The sequence below is a fragment of the Fukomys damarensis genome, unplaced genomic scaffold (assembly GCF_012274545.1).
Source record: "Fukomys damarensis isolate Sample0158 unplaced genomic scaffold, DMR_v1.0_HiC HiC_scaffold_16, whole genome shotgun sequence".
NCBI classification, from domain to species: Eukaryota; Metazoa; Chordata; class Mammalia; order Rodentia; family Bathyergidae; genus Fukomys; species Fukomys damarensis.
The window spans coordinates 104,236,540-104,258,537 of record NW_022900928.1 but is presented as its reverse complement, the minus strand read 5'-3'; the positions used below and the strand labels follow the sequence as shown (position 1 = coordinate 104,258,537).

At 36.8% G+C, this 21,998-nt stretch overlaps 1 protein-coding gene across 1 annotated transcript in view; it reads right to left on the bottom strand.

Moving 5' to 3' along the window:
- Cd28 (CD28 molecule) overlaps positions 1-21,759 on the bottom strand; it is a 30,839-nt gene extending 9,080 nt beyond the window's left edge. The window contains exons 1-2 of the mRNA XM_019206314.2: positions 21,176-21,759; positions 1,861-2,214 (exon numbers count right to left, since the gene is read on the bottom strand). Coding sequence (XP_019061859.2) covers positions 1,861-2,214; positions 21,176-21,332 — 511 coding nt within the window. The 5' untranslated portion in view covers positions 21,333-21,759. The remainder of the gene's footprint in view (positions 1-1,860; positions 2,215-21,175) is intronic.
- Between the last annotated feature and the right edge of the window lie 239 nt (positions 21,760-21,998).

Sequence of the window (21,998 nt, the reverse complement as noted above, 5' to 3'; positions counted from 1 at the left end):
AAAAAAAAAAAAAAAAAAAAAAAAAAAAGAAAAGAAAAGAAAAGAAAAGAAAATCATCCATGTAGTTTGACAGAACACTGAACTGGTAATCAGAAGACAAATATCTGGCTCCAACTCTGGCTAACAAGTTATATAATGATAGAAAAGTCACTTGATATCTTTGGGTATCGCAAAGGGTATGGGAAGAAACCTGAAGAGTTCTACTCAAAAAAAAAAAAGAAAAAAAGAAAAAGAAAAAAAAATGATAACTAGAAAGAATACCAAAAAAAATCTGTAGTCCATTAATTTCTAATTCTGGAGGCCCATTAGAATTATCCAAGGAGGCCAGGGATTTAGCTCAGTGGTTCCAAGGCCTACCTTGCAAGCACAAGGACCCGAGTTCGATCCCCGGTACCAAAAAAAAAAAGAATTATCCAAGGAAGTCTGAAAATATAGCAATGTCCAGTGCCCCTTCCTCAACACACATTAATTAAATCAAAATGTCAAGGTTAAGCCCAAGTGTCAGTTTTTTTCTTAACCTACCTACATTTTATAACATGAAAAAAAGAACTACAAATTACTGAGTCTGGGATCACAGATATTCTTTCCACTTGTAAATGATATACTATGTGTATATCCATATATTATAAAATACTATCCTAAAGTATTATATTATTTATATCGGAAAATGTTCTACTCTTAGCTTCTAAAGTTAAACAATTTTTAAGGTTTGGCTTTATCTAACCAAAATATTCTGTCTGAATATCATAGGTATCGGAAGTCTGAATGGGACTGGACATGCAAAATATTCTTTCATTAATTTCCTCTATTTCACATTATTTAGTTTTCAATGTTTTTCCAGCACAGCTCTGTTCTAGAGTAGGAGGAAAATATATATTAGAATTATGCTAATATTAAATATAAAATGTAGCATAGTTTCTTATTTATCATTATACCGGAAAGAAAATCTGTAGTATGTTCACAAAGTGTGTCAGAAAATCTGTGTGATGCCCCTCATTGGTAAGTGTTGACCAGTAAGCTGTATTCTTTTGAGTTTAGCAATCTTAGGATATTTCTCCCCAGTGTTTTCAGATGACATAAACTCAGAGTCAACTCCAATCATTTGTAAATACTACTTAATAATATTGTGTTTGGTCCCATAAAAAAGTTGAGCAACTTATCTAAGATCACTGAGTTGTATAATAGCAGATGTCATACCACTGGCATTTGGGCCAGCACCCTTAGTATGTTTCAGAAAATTGAAAGGTATATAACAGAGCAAAGCCATAGAGCACAAAAAAAAGAATTAATTTGCAATATGACTCATTCTTCCTGAGTCCTGATCCATTAGACCTAGCTGCTTTTTCACCCGGGCTTGCATCTTAATGCAAACTTTTCTTCCATGACCTACTTGAATTAAGAATAATCTTAGGTGACCTCTTCTCATAGATTGACTGTAACTATATCGCTCACTCTCCCACTGGATGTCAGTGAGGAAAAGAAAAGATATTCAAAATATAACTTCGAAGCCAGTCATGGTAGCGCATGCCTGTAACCCCAGCATCCTGGGAGGCTGAGACAGGAGGACCACAAGTTTACATCAAGCCTGGGCAACTTAGCAACTTAATGAGACCCTGTCTCAAAACTTCTTTTAAAAGGCTGGAAGTGTCGCTCAGTGCAGGCCTTGTGTTCAATCCTAGTACCACAATAAAAATTTAAATATATATATTTGAATCTTTTACTCTGAATTTTATCTAAAGTACGTGAAAATATTTCTTAATACCATGATCTGATGTATCTCTATTAGTACAGAATCCCTTGGGACCACTGCAGCTGAAAAACATGATGTTGAGGTGGTACAAGGGTCAAGTTGCACATTACCTATCACATGGATAATAGTTCCATTGCTCTTCTCATCTAGGTAAGGAGGAGGATACATGACCTCAATTTTGCAGAAGTAAATATCTGTTTGGTTAACGAACAAATTCCGTAGGTAGAAAGTCACTGTTTCATTGTCAAAATTCCCGTCACAGTTGAACCCCGTATTTGAGTGAAACTGAAGTGGATGGGAGAAATTCCCATTCACAACACAGACTTCCACAGCACTATCCACACCCTTGTACAGGGACGCCCGGAACTCCTTTGAGAAGAGGTTGTAGGTGTACTTGCAGCTAAGGTTGACCTCATTGTCATACACCACAAGCATGGGTGACTGCTTCACCAAAATCTTGTTTTCTGGGAAGAAAAAACATTAAAACAGGACGATAAGAATAATTTTTGGGGTGAAGGGAGGGCAGGGGTATGGGGAAAAAATAAGAATCAAGACATATCATGTTAAGGTACAAGAGCACAATGATAAATGTAACTGTATTGTTTGCTTTAAATGTACCAATAAACTTAATGGGGAAAAAAAAAGAAACGTTTTTTTTTTCCTGATGCAGTCATTAACCAACAAACAGACCTCCAGCAAAGGCTTTTTTTTTTCTCCTTCTTTGGAATGGAACAATAGAGCTAATTTTCACCTGAGGGCAAAATATGACTTTCTGTTGACAGTGAGCACTGCAGCTACACACTCAGAATATTTGAATCTGTATTGAGATTCCTAAGATGTTGCTCATGCAATGGACTGATTTCCTGATTGAGAGATGTACTCGGAACAACTTCATACCCTGGCACAGTCATACAAACAGATTTGTTTTTAAGTAGCAACACAGGTTTGTTGTTTTTTTTTTTTTAAGTTTGTGAATGAATTAAAAATTTTTGATTTAGGGGTTTGGGAAGGGAAAAAAAATTTTTTTTAATTTATTTTGACTGTTTATTGCCCATTCCAAGAGTTGCTAAAAAGGCAAGAAAAAAATATAAATCAAAGAGTTTACTCTTATTTCTCTTCTATAGAAAATTCAGAATACAGCCTCCTCAATAAATTTACATATATGTTCTCCTAATCACAGAGGGTGGAACCTTGAGAGTCATCTCTCTGGTCACCTTCTGCCTTTATATTACCCAAACAAAAGATCAAAGAAGCCAGGCATTGTGACACATAGCTATAATGGCAACACTCACGAGGCTGAGGCAGAAGCTCTCAAGTTCAAGGCCAGCCTGGCATACATGAAAATATAGTATCTTAAAAAAGAAAAATAATATTTTAAAAAGATTGAAGAATCTGAAGACTACCTAATTCAGTCTCCCACTTTAAAGGCCAAGAAACAAGCTATGCTATCAGCTCCAGAAAAGAAGAGAATATATTGATAGTTCCTTACCTTATTTCCATTTCTGGCAGATGACAAAATAGTCCTTTTTTTAAAAAAATGACTGTATGAGGCCTAGAAATATTAGGTAGTGTAAAAATCACTCAGCAAATGGTGTGCAAAGCCAGAACTAAACCCCTACTCAGCCACACCACCTAAGAAACAGATCACTTAAGCATTAGCAATCAAACTTGCAACCAAAAGACACTACAAACTTCTTTCTGAAGCAATTTTTTGTCTTTAATTCAAATTTCAATACAAATATTTTTCTATGGTTTTAGGAGTAGGTGAGTAATTATCTACCTACTTGCATTTTAAATAAAAGATTGTTTGAAGCAGTACCCAGGCTGAAAAAACAAATAGGATCAGAGTCTATTAAAATGAAATTTACAATTTAACCTGGGTTTGAATTCACGTGGGATTTGGGGGGAGTTGTTTTGGTTTTACTTTTGCTTTTGCTTTGGGTAGAAGGGAGCTGCACAATAGAACTATATGCCGAGAGCTCTTTGACTCCTATATAATTATAAGTACTTCTGTACCAGGGACATTAAAGGAAACCTATGTCCAGGTGCTCCCACTCCCAAAAATTCTGATTGAATTGGCCTAGATTGGGATGGTGCGGAGGGGAAAGTGTTGATATTTTTTTCTTTATTGTTTTTCTTTCATTTTGGTAACAACTTCATTGAGCTATAACTCAGGAACCCTAACATTTACCCGTTTAATGTATAAAAGTCAGTGGCTTTCATTTTAGAATATTCATAAAATTGTGAATGTATCACCACTATCTGATTCCAAAATATGTTCATGAACCTAAACAGAAATTTTATATTCATTAGCAGTTATTTCCATTTCTGTCTCTCTCCAACCTCAGGCAAACATTAATTTTCTTCCTGTATCTATGGTTTTTGCCTATTCAAGACATTTCATATAAATGGATTCATACGATATGTGACTTTTTGTATTAGGCTTCTTTCACTTAGCATGTTTTCAAGGCTGATCCATGTTATAATACTTATTAGACCTTCACTGCTTTGATGACTAAACAATATTCCACTGTGTAGCTATACCACATGTTACTTTTCCATTCATCACTTTTTGGCTATTACGAATAAGACTACTGTGAATGTTTGTGTAAAAGTTTTCATGTGAAGATGTATTTTATACTTTCTTAGGTATGTACCAGGAGTGGAATTGCTGGGTCATACAATATAACTCTCAGTTCAACTTTCTGAGGACTTGCCAAACTGTTTTCAAAGCAACTGCACCATTTCATATTTCCACCAGCAGTGTGTACAGGTTCCAATTTCTCCATATCCTCACCAACCCTTGCTATTGTCCCTCTTTTCTATTATAGCCATCCTCGTGTTAATGAGGTGGTATCTCATCATGGTTTGATTTGCATCTCTCTAATGATTTATGATGTTGAGCATCTATTCCTGAGCTTATTAACCATTTGTATATCCTTTTTCAATAATTTCCTAGTCACATCATTTGCCCATTTATAATGGGTCTGTCTTTGAATTATTGACTTTTTGGAGTTTGTTAATATTTTTGAAACAAGTTCCTTATCAGATACTATGTGATTAATAAATATGTTCTCCCAGTGTATGTGTTGTCTTTGGTGGTATCTTAAAAGTTAGAATTACACCAGATGTGGTGGCGCATGCCTGTAATCCCACACTTGGGAGGCTGAGGCAGGAGGATCGCGAGTTCCTGAGGCAGGAGGATTGTGAGTTCAAGACCAGCCTGGGCTACACAGTGAGTTCCAGGGCAGTCTGAAATACATAGTGAGACCCTGTCTTAAAAAAAATAAAACAAAATGAAAGTCAGAATTACGCTGATTCTAATATTCAGTCTAAAAAACCCTTGGTTGCCAGACCCATTAAACCAGAATCTCTGGATATAAGACCCAGGGCATCAATATTTCAAATGTTTCTCCAGGTGATTCTAAATTGTCAGTCAAGTTTAAGAAACATTAGCCTAACAGATGAAACATAACTGTATACTTCCAAATTCACAGATTTCCACAGGATTTCCAACTTCATTTTCTCAAACAAGATCCCAATAATGAATGTAACTGTATTGTATACCTAAAATATACCAATAAATTCAATGAGGAAAAATAATGACTCCTAAATGGTCAGATCATTTAAATCAACATCCCAGGAACACATATGAGCAGCTCCACTTCTGTATTCCATCCACTAACTCCCTGGAACCATTCCTGTCTTAGGGATCAAGACAATTACTGCATGTATCACTCCTTTGCTATTTGGTCAGGTTTTACCTTTTGAATACCTTTTGCTTTATATTCTTCAATTTGTGTATTTTTAAAAATTCATTAGTTTTCCTCTAAGCCCTAATTCCCAAGAGCAAGGACCACATGTTACCCTTCATTAAAGAATACCGTGAGTCTATCAGAAGTCCACTAAGTAACTACTAAGTGAAAGATGATGACCTGACTATATTGCTCCTAATAGTAGCTTGGTTTCACTACTACACCATTAAATCCTGTTTAAAACCTGTGATTCAGGGCTGGGGATTTAGCCCTGAGTCAGTTCCACCACCTGCTTTATAAGCCAAGGTCCCAAGTTCGATCCGCAGTACCAAAAAAAAGGGGGGGGCGGGTGACTCAACAACTTTAGCCTCATTTGCTATTCATTCAACAAATACTCTGTAAAAGCCCTGGAAAACCTAGCTTAATAGGAAAATCCAACTCGTTTTTGTTTAGATTTATTTCCTTTTACCTGAAGTTGGGTCAGTTCTGACTGGAAGGGCAGGAAATGCCAGCAAATCACCCCCTAAACAGAGAATGCAGGTTGGGTATTCATATTTCTGCTCACTGGGTACCTCTGGAAACTGTTTCTGTTGCTAATTATTTGGATTCTAATTTGAAAGGCATCCAAATTCTTTCTGATCTTCCTTTGAGGACTGATACAAGGAAAAAGATAAGAAAAGAACATCTCTGTGGAGATTAAAAAAAAGGGAGTGTGTACAGGGAAACTGAGTGAGGCTGGAGAGAAACCCCCATTTGGCTACTTATCTTGGCTTCCTCCTTCCAGCACCCACGCCAGGTGGAGAAAGGGACAGCAAAGGAGGAGAAGCCCCAGCACCCATACTGTAGTAGTTTGCTTAGTGTGTCTTGTCTAATTCAGGGTGTGACATCTTCACTAAACACACACGAGAGATAAAAATTGCTTTCCTAAAAATGAACTCCTTGGGCAGCTCACAGTCTGATGGGGGTGAGGTAAAGAAACAGACAATTCATTTTCAAATAGTGGCACAGTGATGTGCAATTTCTGGGGGCAGCTGGGGAACCAGGTAAAGATCTCTAGAGATGACTTTTGGTCTGAAATGTGAGGATGTATATGTTGATTGGACCAATTTTTATCAGATAAATTTACCCTGAATAAATCTTTGTGTTGGGGGCTGAGGTACAAAAGTGTGTACATATTGAGGTTGAACGTGAGTTAGGGTACTGTGAGAAGGATAAGACAAAGAGGGAAAGAGAGCTGTGTAGGCAAAAAGATAAGGAAATGAGAAAGGGAATTACAAGTTCCTCAATTTTGTTGGGTCAGGAGCTATGGAAGACAAGATTAGCAAAGCAACATAGTTTATAGCATTATGGGCTTGGGCCCTCTCCTGCAGATGACAGAGACCTACTGAAGCCTTTTAAGCACAGCAGTGGGTATGCACAACCTTCATTTTGTGTATAGATTACTTAAGCAAAATTGGGACAAGTAAATTCAGAGGATACAAGACTGAAACAGTGGTGATTAGTTAGGATAGAGTTATAGTAGTCTAAGCAAAAGGTGAAAGGGACTAAACTATGGTTTGAAAAAATTGGATGAAGTTGAAAAATATTTACAGGCTAACATTTGCAAAATTCAACATTGTCTGAGGGGTGGTGAGTGAGAAAAAGGACCCAAAAATGACTTCTTCAGACCACATAAGCCAACAAATAAGTAATTATTTTCCTTTTGTCATCTTTTTCTTCAATCATCTCCTCTTCGTTACATCACAAAAAACAGGTCAGAAACAAAGGTGAAATCTATACATCTGGAATATAAAGACATACTTCCAGCCTCAGAGATTGCTGCAAAGAAAATATAAATTACATCAGGGGTTACTAGGAATACAGTTTATTCCCCCAGAGCTTATTCCAGTGTCTGTTGTTTCTCTGAGAGAGAAGGAGTAGTCTCCCTCCTGAAACTATTTTCCTTCAGAAGCCATAAGATATATAGGGAGATAACTGGAAAATAGACTTCCTTCTGTCCAGCACAGAGTCTCTAAATGCAAACTTTAGCATTATTGAGATCAATTGGATTTTCCTGAGCCCACTTGACCTCAGTACTACAAATCATGAACTGCCTCAAGGAGGAAAAATCCAAAGCTCCTATATCAAAGTTGGCTGTACCACATTCTGTATTCCCTCTATCCCTCACCTGAGTGATGGAAGGAAAAATGCTTTATTTTGTGATGCTTTGTACTAACATTTTGTTTGGAAAACCTTTGAAAACCATTGATTATGTAGCTATTTGATGAAAAGAGACATCTAATTTACTCAGTATTTGGTTTCCTCTCTCTTTTGTTAATAATGATAATTTTTAAATTAACTGATCCTTAAACATGAGCACTCAGCTTGAATAGTCTGCTTACTCCGTGCCACTATGTGGCTGACTTCCTTCTACTCTGGAGTTCAAGATGGGTTCAGAGTTGGCTGATAAAAACCTTCTTTTTCATTATTTGTATTCGTATGGCACTTGGTCTCATCTTGGATAATGTCAATGACTCAGAAAAGTCTGGGTGAGAAACTCTTATAGGACCTCAAAATCTACATCTGCTTTGGCGAGAGATATTAAATGAAATAAATTTGTTTTGGGGGATAATGCAAGATAACTTGACCCTCTAAGTAATACTGAATATGAGTGATTATTGAGATTTCCTGTAGACATAATAATTCTAACTCCTCTTCTCTTAAAATTGACCATTCAATACCTCAACTAATTTAAGGACATATTGTAAAATTTAAGGACATATCTAGGTTCAGAAAAACCTAGAGAAATATTTTGTTTCTCCATATGACTGCATGATTCCTCTTTGCTTTGCAGATCATGCTAGGAGTGGAAAACATGCTTTTTGTGAGCTATTCACTTAACAGAAGATTAAAATCCAGAATAAATGAAGAACTCAAGAAATTTCACAAGAAAAGAACAAGAAATACAATCAATAAATGGGCAAAAGTTATGAACAAGCACTTCTCAAAAGAAATACAAATTATCAATAATTACATGAGAAAAATTCTCAACCTCTTTAGTCATCAGAGAAATATAAATTGAAACTTCATTGAGATTCCATCTCTCCCTAGTCAGAACAGCTAAACGAAAAAATAACAAGCACTAGTGAGGATGTGGGGGAAAGGGAGCTCATGTTGTTGTACATGAATTTAAATAAGAATAGCAACAATGGAAATCAGTATGGAGGCTCCTCAGAAACTAGAATTACCATATGACCCAGGAATCTCATGCATAGGTAGTTACCCAAAGGAGAACTCAACATAGAAAAGAGACACCAGCATACCCTTGACCACTGTGGTACTATTCACAATAGCCAAGTGACGGAACCAGTCTAGGTGCCTGTCAACAAATGAATAGAGAAAGTATGGTACATATACACAGTGGAGTATTATTCAGCCACAAAGAAGAATGGCACCTGTCCTTTGAAGGAAAATGGATGAAACTGGAGGTCATCATGTTAAGTGAAATAAGCCAGACACAGAAAGACAAATATTTCATATTTTCTCTCATATATGAAAATTAATAACACCTAACCTCAATAACCTAGAAGTAGAATAGGGACAATTAGGGAGGGCAGATACAATTAAAGCACAATACACTGAAGTTATGTATGGAATTTTCATAGTCAGACCCAATAATTCATGCAGTTAATATGAGTTAATAATTTTTTTACAAAGGCAAAAAGGAAGCTATTGAAGGTTCGGTCCAGTTATTTTAACCACCCAATGTATGTATGTGGGACATGACAAATACCTGGTAAAATACTTGCAGATTAAAAACACACAAGCACGTACTCACACAAAACAAGCATAAGTTCTTGGGCTACTTTGGTATCAGCACACCAGTCCTACCCCTGTAAATATTTTATTTTCCTTTCATGAGTGGTTAGGCAAGGTTTACTTTGGTCAAACTTACTGGGTTAAAGTGTTGGACTATCTGTTATATTTGGTTATGGTATCAAAAGATTGGCTTGACTTACATTTCTCTAACTGACAATGTGTTTTGATGATGAATTTAGTGCTTTGCTTTTCAAAGCCTTTCCTAGCAGCTAAACCAGCTAAAGGTGTGGAGACAGGAAGCAGTAACCTCAAACCTCTTTCCCTCACAACTCCTGCTTGACAACAGGCAACATAAAGAGTGAGATCGGAGGTGAGAAGGTGCTTATCTCCTCCTTATGAGTGAGATAGTGAGAATTAGAAGACTTTTCACAGATAGCCTGTAAATCTTGTGATATACCCAACTCCTAGAAGAGATTGAAAGTTGCTGTGCTTCTCTGGGGCAGGGGGAAGAGGGGGGTTGTTACAAAAACAACAACAACAACAACAAAAAAACTTCTTTCCATTTCACCTATTGTAAGTGGGTCAATTACTATATTCAGCAACCAGGTCAGCCTTCTGCACAGGTGGCATGGATAACCGCCTCTAAGGTGTGGTTGCTAGCACCAAAAAAACTTTGACCTTACAAGGATGCTTCCCATCAGTTCAGTTCATGCTTGGATTTCCAAAGATGAAGCCTAAAACACAATGTAGAAAACACGTTGACTTAAATTAGTAACCCTGGCCTATATTTATAGAGCTATAAAGCATTTTTTCGTATTTCATTCGTGATCCATACGAACCTGTGAAGTAAACAGTCTAGACAGTCAACCTTAAACCCATTTTCTAGATGGAGCAGTGATGTGAATGAAATCAGTGAGTTGCTTGAGTATTAGGCAAAATGGTCTCAGGACAGATAAGTGATGCTTGGGATTTGAGTTTATGCCTCAAGACAAATTATAATCTATTTTTTCTCTTTCTCTGACATGTTGCATCAAAATTTCAACACAGTTTCAGGGGTTGGTTCTAGATCCTCTCAAAACTGGCTTGATGGAGAGGATGGTACTAAGTGTCTCTAGTGAGAGGGTGCTATCAGGGAGTGGAAGAGTAGAAGGAACGGGAAGCAGACTGGACCAAAGGAAATTTCATTTTCTCCATCATTTTGATGGAGTTCTATCCTGCAGAAACAGTCATTTGGAAGGAAACTTGGATATATTCTAAGCCAATCCCCTATTTTACAAAAGCAGCAACTGAAAACAAACAAACAAAAAAGTAAATGACTCTTTAAAAAAGGCCTCACCAATAACGGACGAACCCAGATGTAATTTATTTACTTAGACATCTAGGAGTAATGCTTTAAATCACGAATAAATAGAAAACATCTTTGTTCATTCATTTAGCTTGAAATCATGATTATATTTAAAGAATGTACATTTCCAGACTTTTTAATATGTAATGCACACAGTAGTTCCTCCTTATCTACAATTTGCTGTCTTCAATTTTAATTACTGGCAGCCAACCACAGTCCAAAAATATGAAATGGAAAATTCCAGAAATAAACAATTCTTAAGTTTTAAATTGTGAGTAGCATGATGAGATCTCATGTTGTCCTACCAAGCATGTGAGTCATCCCTTTGTCCAACACAGCTATAGTACATATGCTACATTCCTGTTAGTCACTTTGCTGTCCCCTGCATCATCAGTTCAACTATTTAAGTATCTCACTGCTTGCGTTCAAATAACCTTCGTGTATCTAATAATGGCCCCAAAGTGCAGGAGTAATGATGCTGGCAACTTAGATATGCCAAAGAGAAGCCATTAGAGTGCTTTCTGTAAATAAAAGATGAAAGTTCTCTACTAAATAAGGGGGGGTCATGCTGAGGTTGCTAAGATACACAGTAAGACTGAATCTTCTATTCATGACATTGCAAAGAAGGAAAAAGACACTTGTGCTAGTTTTCCTGTTGCACCTCAAATTGCAAAAGTTACCATCACAGTGAGTGATAAGTGCTTAGGTAAGGCATTAATTTATACGGTGTGGTCTATAGCCATACCACCCTGAACACACCCAATCTCATCTAATTTATATGGTGTGGTATTCTCCAAGGTTTCCAGTATTCACTGGGTGGGGGGATCTTAAAGCACATTCCCATGGATAGGGCAAACATTTTACTTACAACTTAAAAGACTTTCTGAAAGTCATAGATGGGTCCTAAATAAAGGCTAGTGACAATGTAGTCACAAGAAATCCTTTTTTTTTTTTGGTACTGGGGATTGAACTCAGGTCCTTGCGCTTGCAAGGCAGGCCACCAAACCGCTGAGCTAAATCCCCAGCCCAAGAAATGTCTCTTATAAATTATTTCCAATGCATAAGCACCAATTATACTTCTGCAGCTTTTCTATTCCAGTTTGACCAAGTGTGCAAAAGAGACACTAGTGAACATACAAAGTCACTTTTCAGTCCAACCTTCCCTGGGCAAATAGTTAAACTTCAGGGCTTTTGTGAATTATATTTGTGCATTACAATAGCCCATCGTTCCCTTCCTGTATCAAAAGCATTATAAAGAAACAAAATGACACACAGAGGCTGACACACAAGTGGGATAAGCAGCATTCAAGGCTGAAGTTTATACTGAGAAGTAATGAAGCAAGGAAAAGACCTGATACATATTTAATTAGCAATATGATTTTCTTCCAGAACCTTTAACAATTTCATGTTCCATTTATTCATGTCACCATCAGAGTTTCTCTTGCAGTTGACAAACCCAGGTTATAAGATCCTAATCATGTTGCTTCCTTCTTAAAATTCTGACAGAACAGAAATTGACAGGTTAAATAGCAACCAAAGAAAATGAAAGCTTCCTACTTTCAGCCATCTTGCCCTGTGATGTTTGTGCACTGGTTTCCCTGGCACAGAACACTGCCCTCCTCATCAGGAGCTAGCTAAGTTATAGGAACTTTCCTCTGAGTACAGTTCCTGCTTGGACCTATCATACCCATGGCCTTCTGACCACTTGTTCCTTTTCAGGGTTCATAAGAGGCAGACACCCCCATCAGCCAACTCAGTATTTGCTCTGGAACCTGTCAGACAAACTGCTTTCAAGAAGGAAAGGGACTCAAATCAACAGTCCGTAGCTGTGGTAACTCCAGCTGGTAACTTTGGCTTCATTAAATGTCATAAAGAGGCGTACAAAACATTCACTGGACTATAGAACATTTTGCCATCCTCTTTGAGCAACTAAAAAAACAAAAATCAAAGCTACTAATGATCTATCATGCTTTGAACTGCCCCATATTCTGAAATTTGTATTAAAATAAAGAGAAAATATACAGGTTAGTTTCAAAACAAGTTTGTGGTAATGTCATCTCATTCTCTGTTGACTGTTGCCATTTTCACAAGGATTACCAATTTAAAGAAAGTGCAAAGATTATTTTAAAGGGCTTGAAGGAGTATGATATTCAAGTGTCTATGTTGTCTCATTCAGAATTCCAACAGAAAGCACACAGAGTACTCAAAATTGGGCAATAATAGGAGGGTTTATTTATGAAAGGTGGTTGTGTTGGCAAAAGTGTAAAAAGATAGCAGAACCACAAGTGGTAATCTACCTGTGGTTTGTAACCACAGAGTTATGACCACCCTTAGATGTGAAGGGGGGAAGGCAGGGAAATTACCAGAGTCAGAAAGAAAAAGAATGGCATATTAGAGAGTACCATGATGGAAGCATGACTTCTGTTAAAAGAAACAGGGTAACTGACCGGCCCTCTCCTAAATTGTATAACTGTCAGCTCTATAAAGCACATTAACTCTTATCAGTAGAACATAGGATTATTAAATAAAACCCTTAATTCACGTGAGGAAAATTTATTGTAGGCAACAATAAAAATTAAAATAGAAGCTTGACTAATAAATTTACTAAACAAATTTCTTTAGGCCAGCACTATTCTAAGCCACACCTTCAACCTGATCTGTGTTCCTACACAGGCAGACACTGGGATTTAGAGAACACTTGTCTTCATCCTTGCAAAATGTTATTGTGCTACATGCAACTGTCAGAAAGTAACTGTCAGCAAAAAGTCTCATCTGAGCACTGAGACTTAAGGCATTAATTTTGAGAGAGTAAAACTATCAAATCAACCAATGAATACTTTCTGAAAAGAAATTTTTATGTATTGACTTGTTCTTTGATATTCTGACTTCTTCCATAATAGCCATTCACTCATTTAGCAAACAGACAATGGGGTCTAATGTAGTTGGTTCTTGGGAGGTAGAAAAAGGTAAAGTCAGAGCTGCTTCCTCCTAGAATATACCTTCCATGTTGAAAATACTATAGTGGACATTTTAGATGATATAAATTCCTAATTGTCTTTAATCTATCAGTTTCCCTTTCTTTTCACTGTCTCTGTTTTGTCCCCTTCCACTTTTTCTTAACCCCGTGAAGTCTTTTTTTTCCTTCTCCTATGACTCTGCCTAAACTCAGAAGTCCTGCTGGTCTCTTGCCCAAGCCATTCTTCACTTCTCTTTCCCTTCTACATGTAAATGGTATTAACCACCTTCTCTCTTTGAGACTCTATCATCCTTTTACTTTAGTGGTATTTCCTTAGCCATCTCTTCCTCCCTCTCTAACCACATTCTGTGTTTCCTTCACTAATCCTCATCCTTTCTAGTTGACCCTAAGCGTAGGGTATTCCAGATGAGTCTGACTCTCTGCATTTCTGTGGTTATGCCCTCTTCTTTCTACTAGCCATCTATTCCCGTGCCTTCAGCTTCATCCTAAAGATGAGGTTTCCTAAATGTCTTCTTGTTGTCCAGTCTAGCTGTTTCAACATGGCTTGAAAATAAATTGAACTTCTCTTATCAGAATTCAGTCCTTTGTTTAACTTAACTCTATCCTACCTCTTGGGGCCTCCACACCTTCTGATATGTCATCTCTTCTCAAATCCAGAAACAGTATGCCTGATTTAGCATTCTTATTAATATTGTCTCTTCCTTAGGCAACATAGCATCGGTAAGAGCATGAAGACATGATGTAGATACTTACTAGCTGTGTGTCCACAGGCTAGATGCTTTACCTATCTGGTGTTTCAGTTTCTCTGTCTATGCTATAGTATAATCACAATAACCACTTCATAGGATTTAGGGGAAGAGAAAATGATTCAATATAGGGAAAGCCAAGAAGAACAATGCCTGGCAAAACATAAATGAAAATACACATCAAGTAGCATTTCCATTAGCAATTTTCATCATCCATTCAAATCCTGTCTACCATTAAAGTCCAGCTCAATTCCTGTTCTCTATAAAGACTTATTTTCTACATTAATCTGACCAAAGTATTTATCTTACGCTTCCTCACTTTGCTACTAACTCATTTGTCTCCTTCTTCACCAAATATCTGATGAGCACCAATATGCTTCCAGCATCTTGCCTAGTACTGAAGTTATAAGGATAAATAAGACAGGATCCTGCCCTCAAGGACGTCACAATCTAGTGGGGAAAAAATAGATGTGTCAATTTTCAGTAACATTTTTTAGGAACTTTCAGGAAGAAAGAAGTCTCTTAGTTTGCCATTTAGGGTCTCAAAGGCTTTCAGATGAGAGGTAAAGAGGACATTCCAGGTTATAAGAATAACTCATAGAAAATTATTACAGGATCAAAAACATTGTGAGGCAGGAGTAATTCCAGATGTTATCACTTATCTGTTTCCAGGTGTCATATCATGTTATATATAGTTTTATCAACTAAATCATAAAATCCATGAAAGCAGAAAGAAAATTACACAAACAGTTTTTGTGTGGTAAGTCTTTGTTTCTTCTCTTCTTGCATCTCCTCCAATAGATATTAAAATATGAGAAATTTATGCTGGGTGTGGTGGTGCATGCCTGTAATCCCAGCATTCTCAAGACTGAGGCAGGAGGATTGCTGTGAGTTCAAGACCATCCTGGGCTACATAGTGAGTTCCAGGTCAGTCTCAACTACATAGTGAGACCTTGTTCCCCACCAAAAAAGAGAGAAATTTAATAAATATTTTTAAACTGAACAAAGTCTCCATAGGAACACTTCTTATGAATCCATAACAAAGATGGAAGCATCCAGAAGTAGCTTTCTCAAAGAGGTGGCTCTTGCACCAGAGAACTAAAAAGAAAGACATAGGGTCTGGATGGGCAAACAGAGGGAAAAAGGGTATTCCAAGAGGGAAGAGCTCCAATAAGGCCATACAGGGAGAGTGAATGTGTATAAAACAGTGAAGAACATTTACTAGTGGAGCTGAGGGTCTTATATCGGGACATGAAAGAGGATAGTTTGGACAAATTGATGGGACCAATCTAAAAGGGTCTAAAATGCCAAGAAACTTCACAAGGTCATCTTCCAGTCAGCATTTTCTGGAAACCACCCAAACAACTAACTATATAGGGAGGGTTTTATGTTCCCTCTCATCTCTAAACATCCAGTTGACTTGACTTCTATCGTTGTCTGGGTGGTTCTGTATATAATTGTTTTCCACTAAATAAAAGGCTGTGAATAGATTATTATTCACAATGGTCCTACATTAAAACTGAAAGAATTAGAAATATTTCATAATTTTCATTTTTACTTACTTTAATCTTAAGAGGATTTTTTTTTTTTTTTTTTTTTTTTTTTTTTTTTTTATTTTTGATGGGTTTTTTTTTTTTTTTTTTTTTTTTTTTTGGTACTGGGGGTTGAACTCAGGTCCTTGTGCTTGTAAGGCAGGCCACCGAACTGCTGAGCTAAATCCCCAGCTCAAGAGGATTTTTTTTTAATCTGTCACAGAATCCAGGTTAATGTCTTGCACATACAGTATATTCAATAGTCATCTGTTGACTAAGCACCTATATTGCCAAACTGAAACTTTAGAGAACAGGAACCTACTAATACCTTGTTTCAGGGACCCAGAAGTCTCACGGTGGAAGGGACATTTTTCTCACATGTGCCTGTTCTCACCCACCTCTGCAAGAGTCTGTGGATAAGAAGCAAATCACCTTGACCTTACATTTCATGCCATTATTATTAACAGTGTTCACCACCAAAAGAAAGTCATCCATTAGAAACTGCAAATACACAAGGTAATGTTCTGACATTTTATCCTGCTTCAAGTATCCCTGTGTGAAAAAGCACAACCTTCTACCTTTTCAGCAATTAAAAATAAATTCAAGCAATTAGATCAGAGACCAAAGGTGAACTCTGAGTAATTCTGAGTGACACCATCAGGAACCATTAACCTGGTTATCTTGTCAGTCAGAGTCCCCAAGATAATGAAGATGATGACAAAGAAAAAGATGACGGTAAAGGTGATATAAAGATAAAGGGGTAGCTCAAAGTTAAGTAAGAAATTATCTGCCACCTTGCAGCTGCTCTTCCAGCAATGAGAACATAAATACACATAATATGCATGGTAACACACAAATTAAAATAAAACACCTATGAAATTAGTGGAATTACTAAGGCCTACGAGGCCTGAACTCTCTTTTTCAGAGCCTCTCTCCAGCCACTGAGCAGTTCTTTATCTGATCCAGCACACTTCTCTTGAGTATTCAGTCTTCAAAACGAGAGTAACAAGCAAAAAAGCTAGACACTCACTATGCAAACACCAGAGGCCAGAGATAGTTAGCCCAACTTTAGGTACTAATTATCATGCAACAATTCTCAGACTAAAAGCTCTGGGTATGTTGGGTATTTTGTTCTTTTGTAGTTTTGTATTTGTTATTTGGTTGATGTTGATGTTAATACCACATCACTGACCAAAAAAGAGTTCAAGAAAGCCCCATAAAAGAGGCACAGATATTTTTACACAGCTTAGAAAATCTGAGACCATTTCAGTCAGTCACAAAACTACCTAGATGTCATTTTTCCTGATGTTTGGCTAATCTCTTACAGAAAAGAAAAAAAAAAGCTCCAATCTCCCTGAATAATTTTAGTGAAGAAAACAAGGCAAACAATAACTTAACTGAGATAAAAGGGATAAAAAGATGTTATCCTTTGCAATGACCTAGTGTGAAATAATTGTGCTTTGCAGAGGTACTTGTCTTCTGAGTTTTAGATAAGAAAGTCTGAAATGAATTGTGGTCCTCATTGGGACTTATACTAGCTAATATAAAGAGCTATTGTTTTAGAGATGATAAACTACAGATGGAATTTTCTTCTGAGATGTTGGTGGCATAAAATTTTTCAATTTGTAAAGGTCCGTATATTATATCCAGAAAATACTTGAAGGAAGACATCCACACAAAATAAAGGCCAAATGGTAGTCATGGGGTATTTCTTGACCCACAAAGAAGAAAAATATTGAAAAAGGAAAGCTCATGTCCATAGTAGGGGAGGCTGTGAGACCTCCTCCCCACTCATAGGAAAGGTTCGAAGGTGAGCACTTCAGAATTACAATCACAGATTCATTTCTACTTCTGAACTAGTTGTGGCAATGACTCATTCTATTTCCTGGAATTGATATATAAATGTTAACTTTACAGTTGTGCTGTAAAAGTCCTGGCTAGATGGTTACTTTAAAAGTAAAAAAGTAAGAAAGAAAGAAACAAAAGGTGGTAAATTCTCTGAGGTCATGGTAGTAGAGTAAAACAAAATTTTAAGCAACGTCCATATTTTTTAAATATCCATCAAATTTATTTCAAATGATAAAACATCCAGTTGATTTTCTTAACAGTTATAAGAACTGATCACTGGGCATCAGAAGCCATGTAACACAGCCATCTGTTGATTACTTTGCATTTTTCAATGTTTATCTTTTTACCTTTCTCTGCTAAACTCAGCCTAAAGCAACAGTAAACTGTAAGAGATAAATTACTTCTGTGCACGGCTATGACAGCAGAGTCATTTGCTAAAGATTAAAGTTTTTAATTACTTTGCTTTGCTGATATGACTTTTTTATTAAATGTCAATCATTTTCCTGCTTACTGTGCCTGAGGAAAGCAGTGCTAGAGAAATGTGGCAGCACTGGCGAAATCAATCATCTCCAAACTGGACACTTCAACAGTTTATCCACTGTTTATCGGAGGAAAAATGAAAAGAAATGCTCTCACAAAAAAGAGTGGGTTTGTTCTTTTTCAGACTAAATGATCAGCTTGCTAAAAAACAACTAATATGGGCTAAAAAATGTCTGATCAATATCATAAATTATCTACACACTCCTACCACCATCAATCACAAATCATTTTCCCTTTTTGTGGCTGCAGTTCCAAGCTAGACTCATATTCCAAAGTCCAGCAAAATCTTGTCCTATGGATTTTAGTTTCACAATTACTCATTTCTTGTAAGAAGCATGTATTTTAAACAAAGAAATCATCTAAGTTAAGATTTTTCCCTCTTCCTAAATCACATTTCTTTAATTTAGCCATAACAATCTTTCTGCCGCATCATCCAAATTAAGAAAAAAAAAAAACACTTAGGGTTAACCTTCGTGAAGTATTTTAAACTGTGCTAAAAGCCAATGAGTTAAAATGATTAATAAATAGAATATAAAACTGCTTTTCGTTCTCACACACATACACATGCACGTCCCTCAACACAGACATAGCAGTGGTTTCTTAAAATTTTAGAGAAGACAATGATGTTTTGACCAGAGAATTTCCTTATCTACAAGTTTTTCCTGGAGGGTGGGCACAAATAAAAATATGAAAATGACATAGAAGGCTTTGCATCATTGGTTAGAATGGATCACACATTTCATATGTTGTAATCAACTTCTTTCTCATAAGGTTTCTTACTGGAAGGGCATTTTAACAGTGCCCCAAACCTCACCCTCTTTCATTAATGGCCACTCAGCATCAAGTTCTAAAAATTACTAGGAAAATGAGTTGGCTTTTGAAAAGTAAATGTAACTCAAAGAAAGGAAAAACCAAATGCTCTGCATGTGTGAAATCTGCAATGGCTTTGTCTCTATCTCCCTTTTTCTTTCCCCCAGTACTGGGGATCAAACTCAGAACCTTATGCTTGCTTGCGAGGCAGGCGTGGTGCCATTGAGCTAACCCGCCAGCCCTCTGTCGTCCTTTTTAATAAGTGTTCTGCTGGAAAAAAATACAAAAATTGCAGAGAATCTTCAAAAGAAAGTGGCTGAGTTCCTGAAATATAGCTGTCCACAAAACACAAGAGAAAAACATTCTGTGTACAATTACCAATGCTAAATAGTTTTCATTCAGGGTAAGATATCCCTTTATAGTATAATAAATTAACACATTTTAAATATTTTTAAAAATAAATAATAAAGTTTCTTTAAACCTGAAATTTAAAAACCTTTTCAGGATAAAATTTAAAGATTCTTCGTACCCAGATACTGGGGCATAATTTATCACAAGCTTATGTCTTTCATTATATATCAACACCTTTTATAAATATACACAATTCATACTCCCCAGCACACTAGACAACAAAATTGATGGGTACATGTGTAACTATTGTATCCCTGCCAGTTGGGAAATTATACTCTTTGCACACATATGATGTTTAAGAACAGCACCAACAAAAGATGCAGTCTCTTCACCACTGAAATAAAAGAGAAAGAAAACTGAAGATATTGGTGCTGAACAGGAAATTTTCCCCTGCAAAAGAAAATTAACTGTCCTTATTTAAAATATGTTCCACTTTTTTAGCCAACCAGGACTCTTTTCTGAGAACAAGTTGAATGAACATATTACACCGACCCACCAAAGCAATGGGATTGTTTTTTCTTTTAGGAATTGTGATTTTTTAAATATGATTTTGGCACAGATTTACCCTGTTCTGTGAAATTACAAGTCATATCATGCTGGGTAGAAAAGCAGACTGGCGAAGAAGATGGGCTCCGGAGTCAGAGGAAGGTGGCTTGAATCTGCCAGCAACAAGTAAGACCTGTACATCCCTGGAAGATTCCACACTGGGATCTCTTCATCTGCAGAGGGGTTCCTGTAATGATTATCTTCTAGCTGTGAGTTACTAGGGTGGTTACTGTAATAACCACCTCCTAGTTGTGAGAACTGAATATTGCTCAAAGTAAGTGCTCTATAATGATAGATGTATCATCTTTTTCATCATCATTATTGGGAACTTAGAGGATTTAGTCTAAATAAATAGATTTTAAAAAATAGAAAAAAACACTATTGTTGGTATTTATGCTGCACTAGCTTCTACGGTGATGCCAGAGTTCGTGCTGGTATTCATTTAATTCAGGTAGACATAATAATTCAACAGACACTGATCCTACTTGCCTGCCACTGACCAAGCTAAGCACTTCATGTGACTATTTCATTTCATCTTCACAACAACCATGAGATGAGGGTTATTATCACTCCTATTTTACAGATAAGGAGACCGAGATCAGAGAATTTAAATACTAGCCTAAGTTTGTCAAGTAAGACCTGGATCTGTGAGGTGAGCCCAGCCAATCTCAGTTTCAAAGCTTTCAGAGCTAACCTGTTTGTAATATAACAGTTTTATTAAATTATAAAGGAAAAATTGTAGGTAAGCTAAAAATTCATAGGACATTATCAACTTGTAAATAAATAAAATCATATTTCCTTCCAAAAGATCTTTTGTTAAAATATTATGATGAGGGCCGGGGTTCAGTGGTTCCACTGCCTGTTTTGCAAGTGCAAGCTCCCGAGTTAGATCCCCAGTACAAAACAAAAAACAAAAAACAAAACAAAACAAAAAAAAGCTATGATGTATTCTGCAAATCAGAGAGTTTCTAAATAACACATTTCTAAATTAGAAGTACATTTCAGATGTGCTCAAATTTCAAAGGTTATTATTTGAAGGCTAAAATCAATCATGCCGATTGCAAGAACACAAAAGAAAACCTTACAAGAGGGAGAAGAAAAGCAAAGTCATTTTTACCTGCTACTTGAATTGAGGGGATGAAGTTGAGTGCCAAGAGCAGCAGCCTGAACACCATTGTCCTAAAGCGGACCAGGGCTCCAGCCCCTCCTACCCGAGGAACCCAAGTGTGAGGTGAGCTGCAGACGCACCTGCCAGGCCCCAGAGTCTCAGTCATCCACTACCTCCGCCAACTGATTTCCCTTAAGGCACATGATCAAGGGACTCAAGCCACAGGCATTGCAACTTTCACACAGGATATTACATTGTTTTGATGACTTTAGACTTCTATACTAGACATCTATTTCTATACTGCTTTGATGACTTCAGATATATTTTAAAAGCAAGCCTTTTCTTGTCACTGAAAAAGAATACCAATCACTGTGTGTGGGATTAACTTCAACTGTTGGGTAACAGAATTCTGAAAAGAGGGCACCTGAGATCCACCAGAGATTTGAGAGTAGTTACACAAAGTGGTTTTTTAAAGTCCAGGAATTGAATTCACAGCCTCACACATACTCTGCCACCAAGATACAACCCAAGCCTACTATTCATTCTTTCATTCATTCATTCATTAGTGACTGGATCTAAATTGGCCAGTCTAGTATCAAACTTGCAATCCTTCTGCCTTGACAAGGTGTTCTAAAGGAGGAAGACAACCTCTTGAAGAGGAGATATTTTTATAGGATAGGAATTAATTATGTAAAAAATATAAGAATTATATTGAGAAGCTGAGAAACAATGTCTGTGTAAGTGCTTAAAAGAGTTTTTACAAACATTAGAGATTTAATATTTCTGTGGGTCACAAGGTAGTCCTATCAAGAATTTAGCACATTGATCCCTG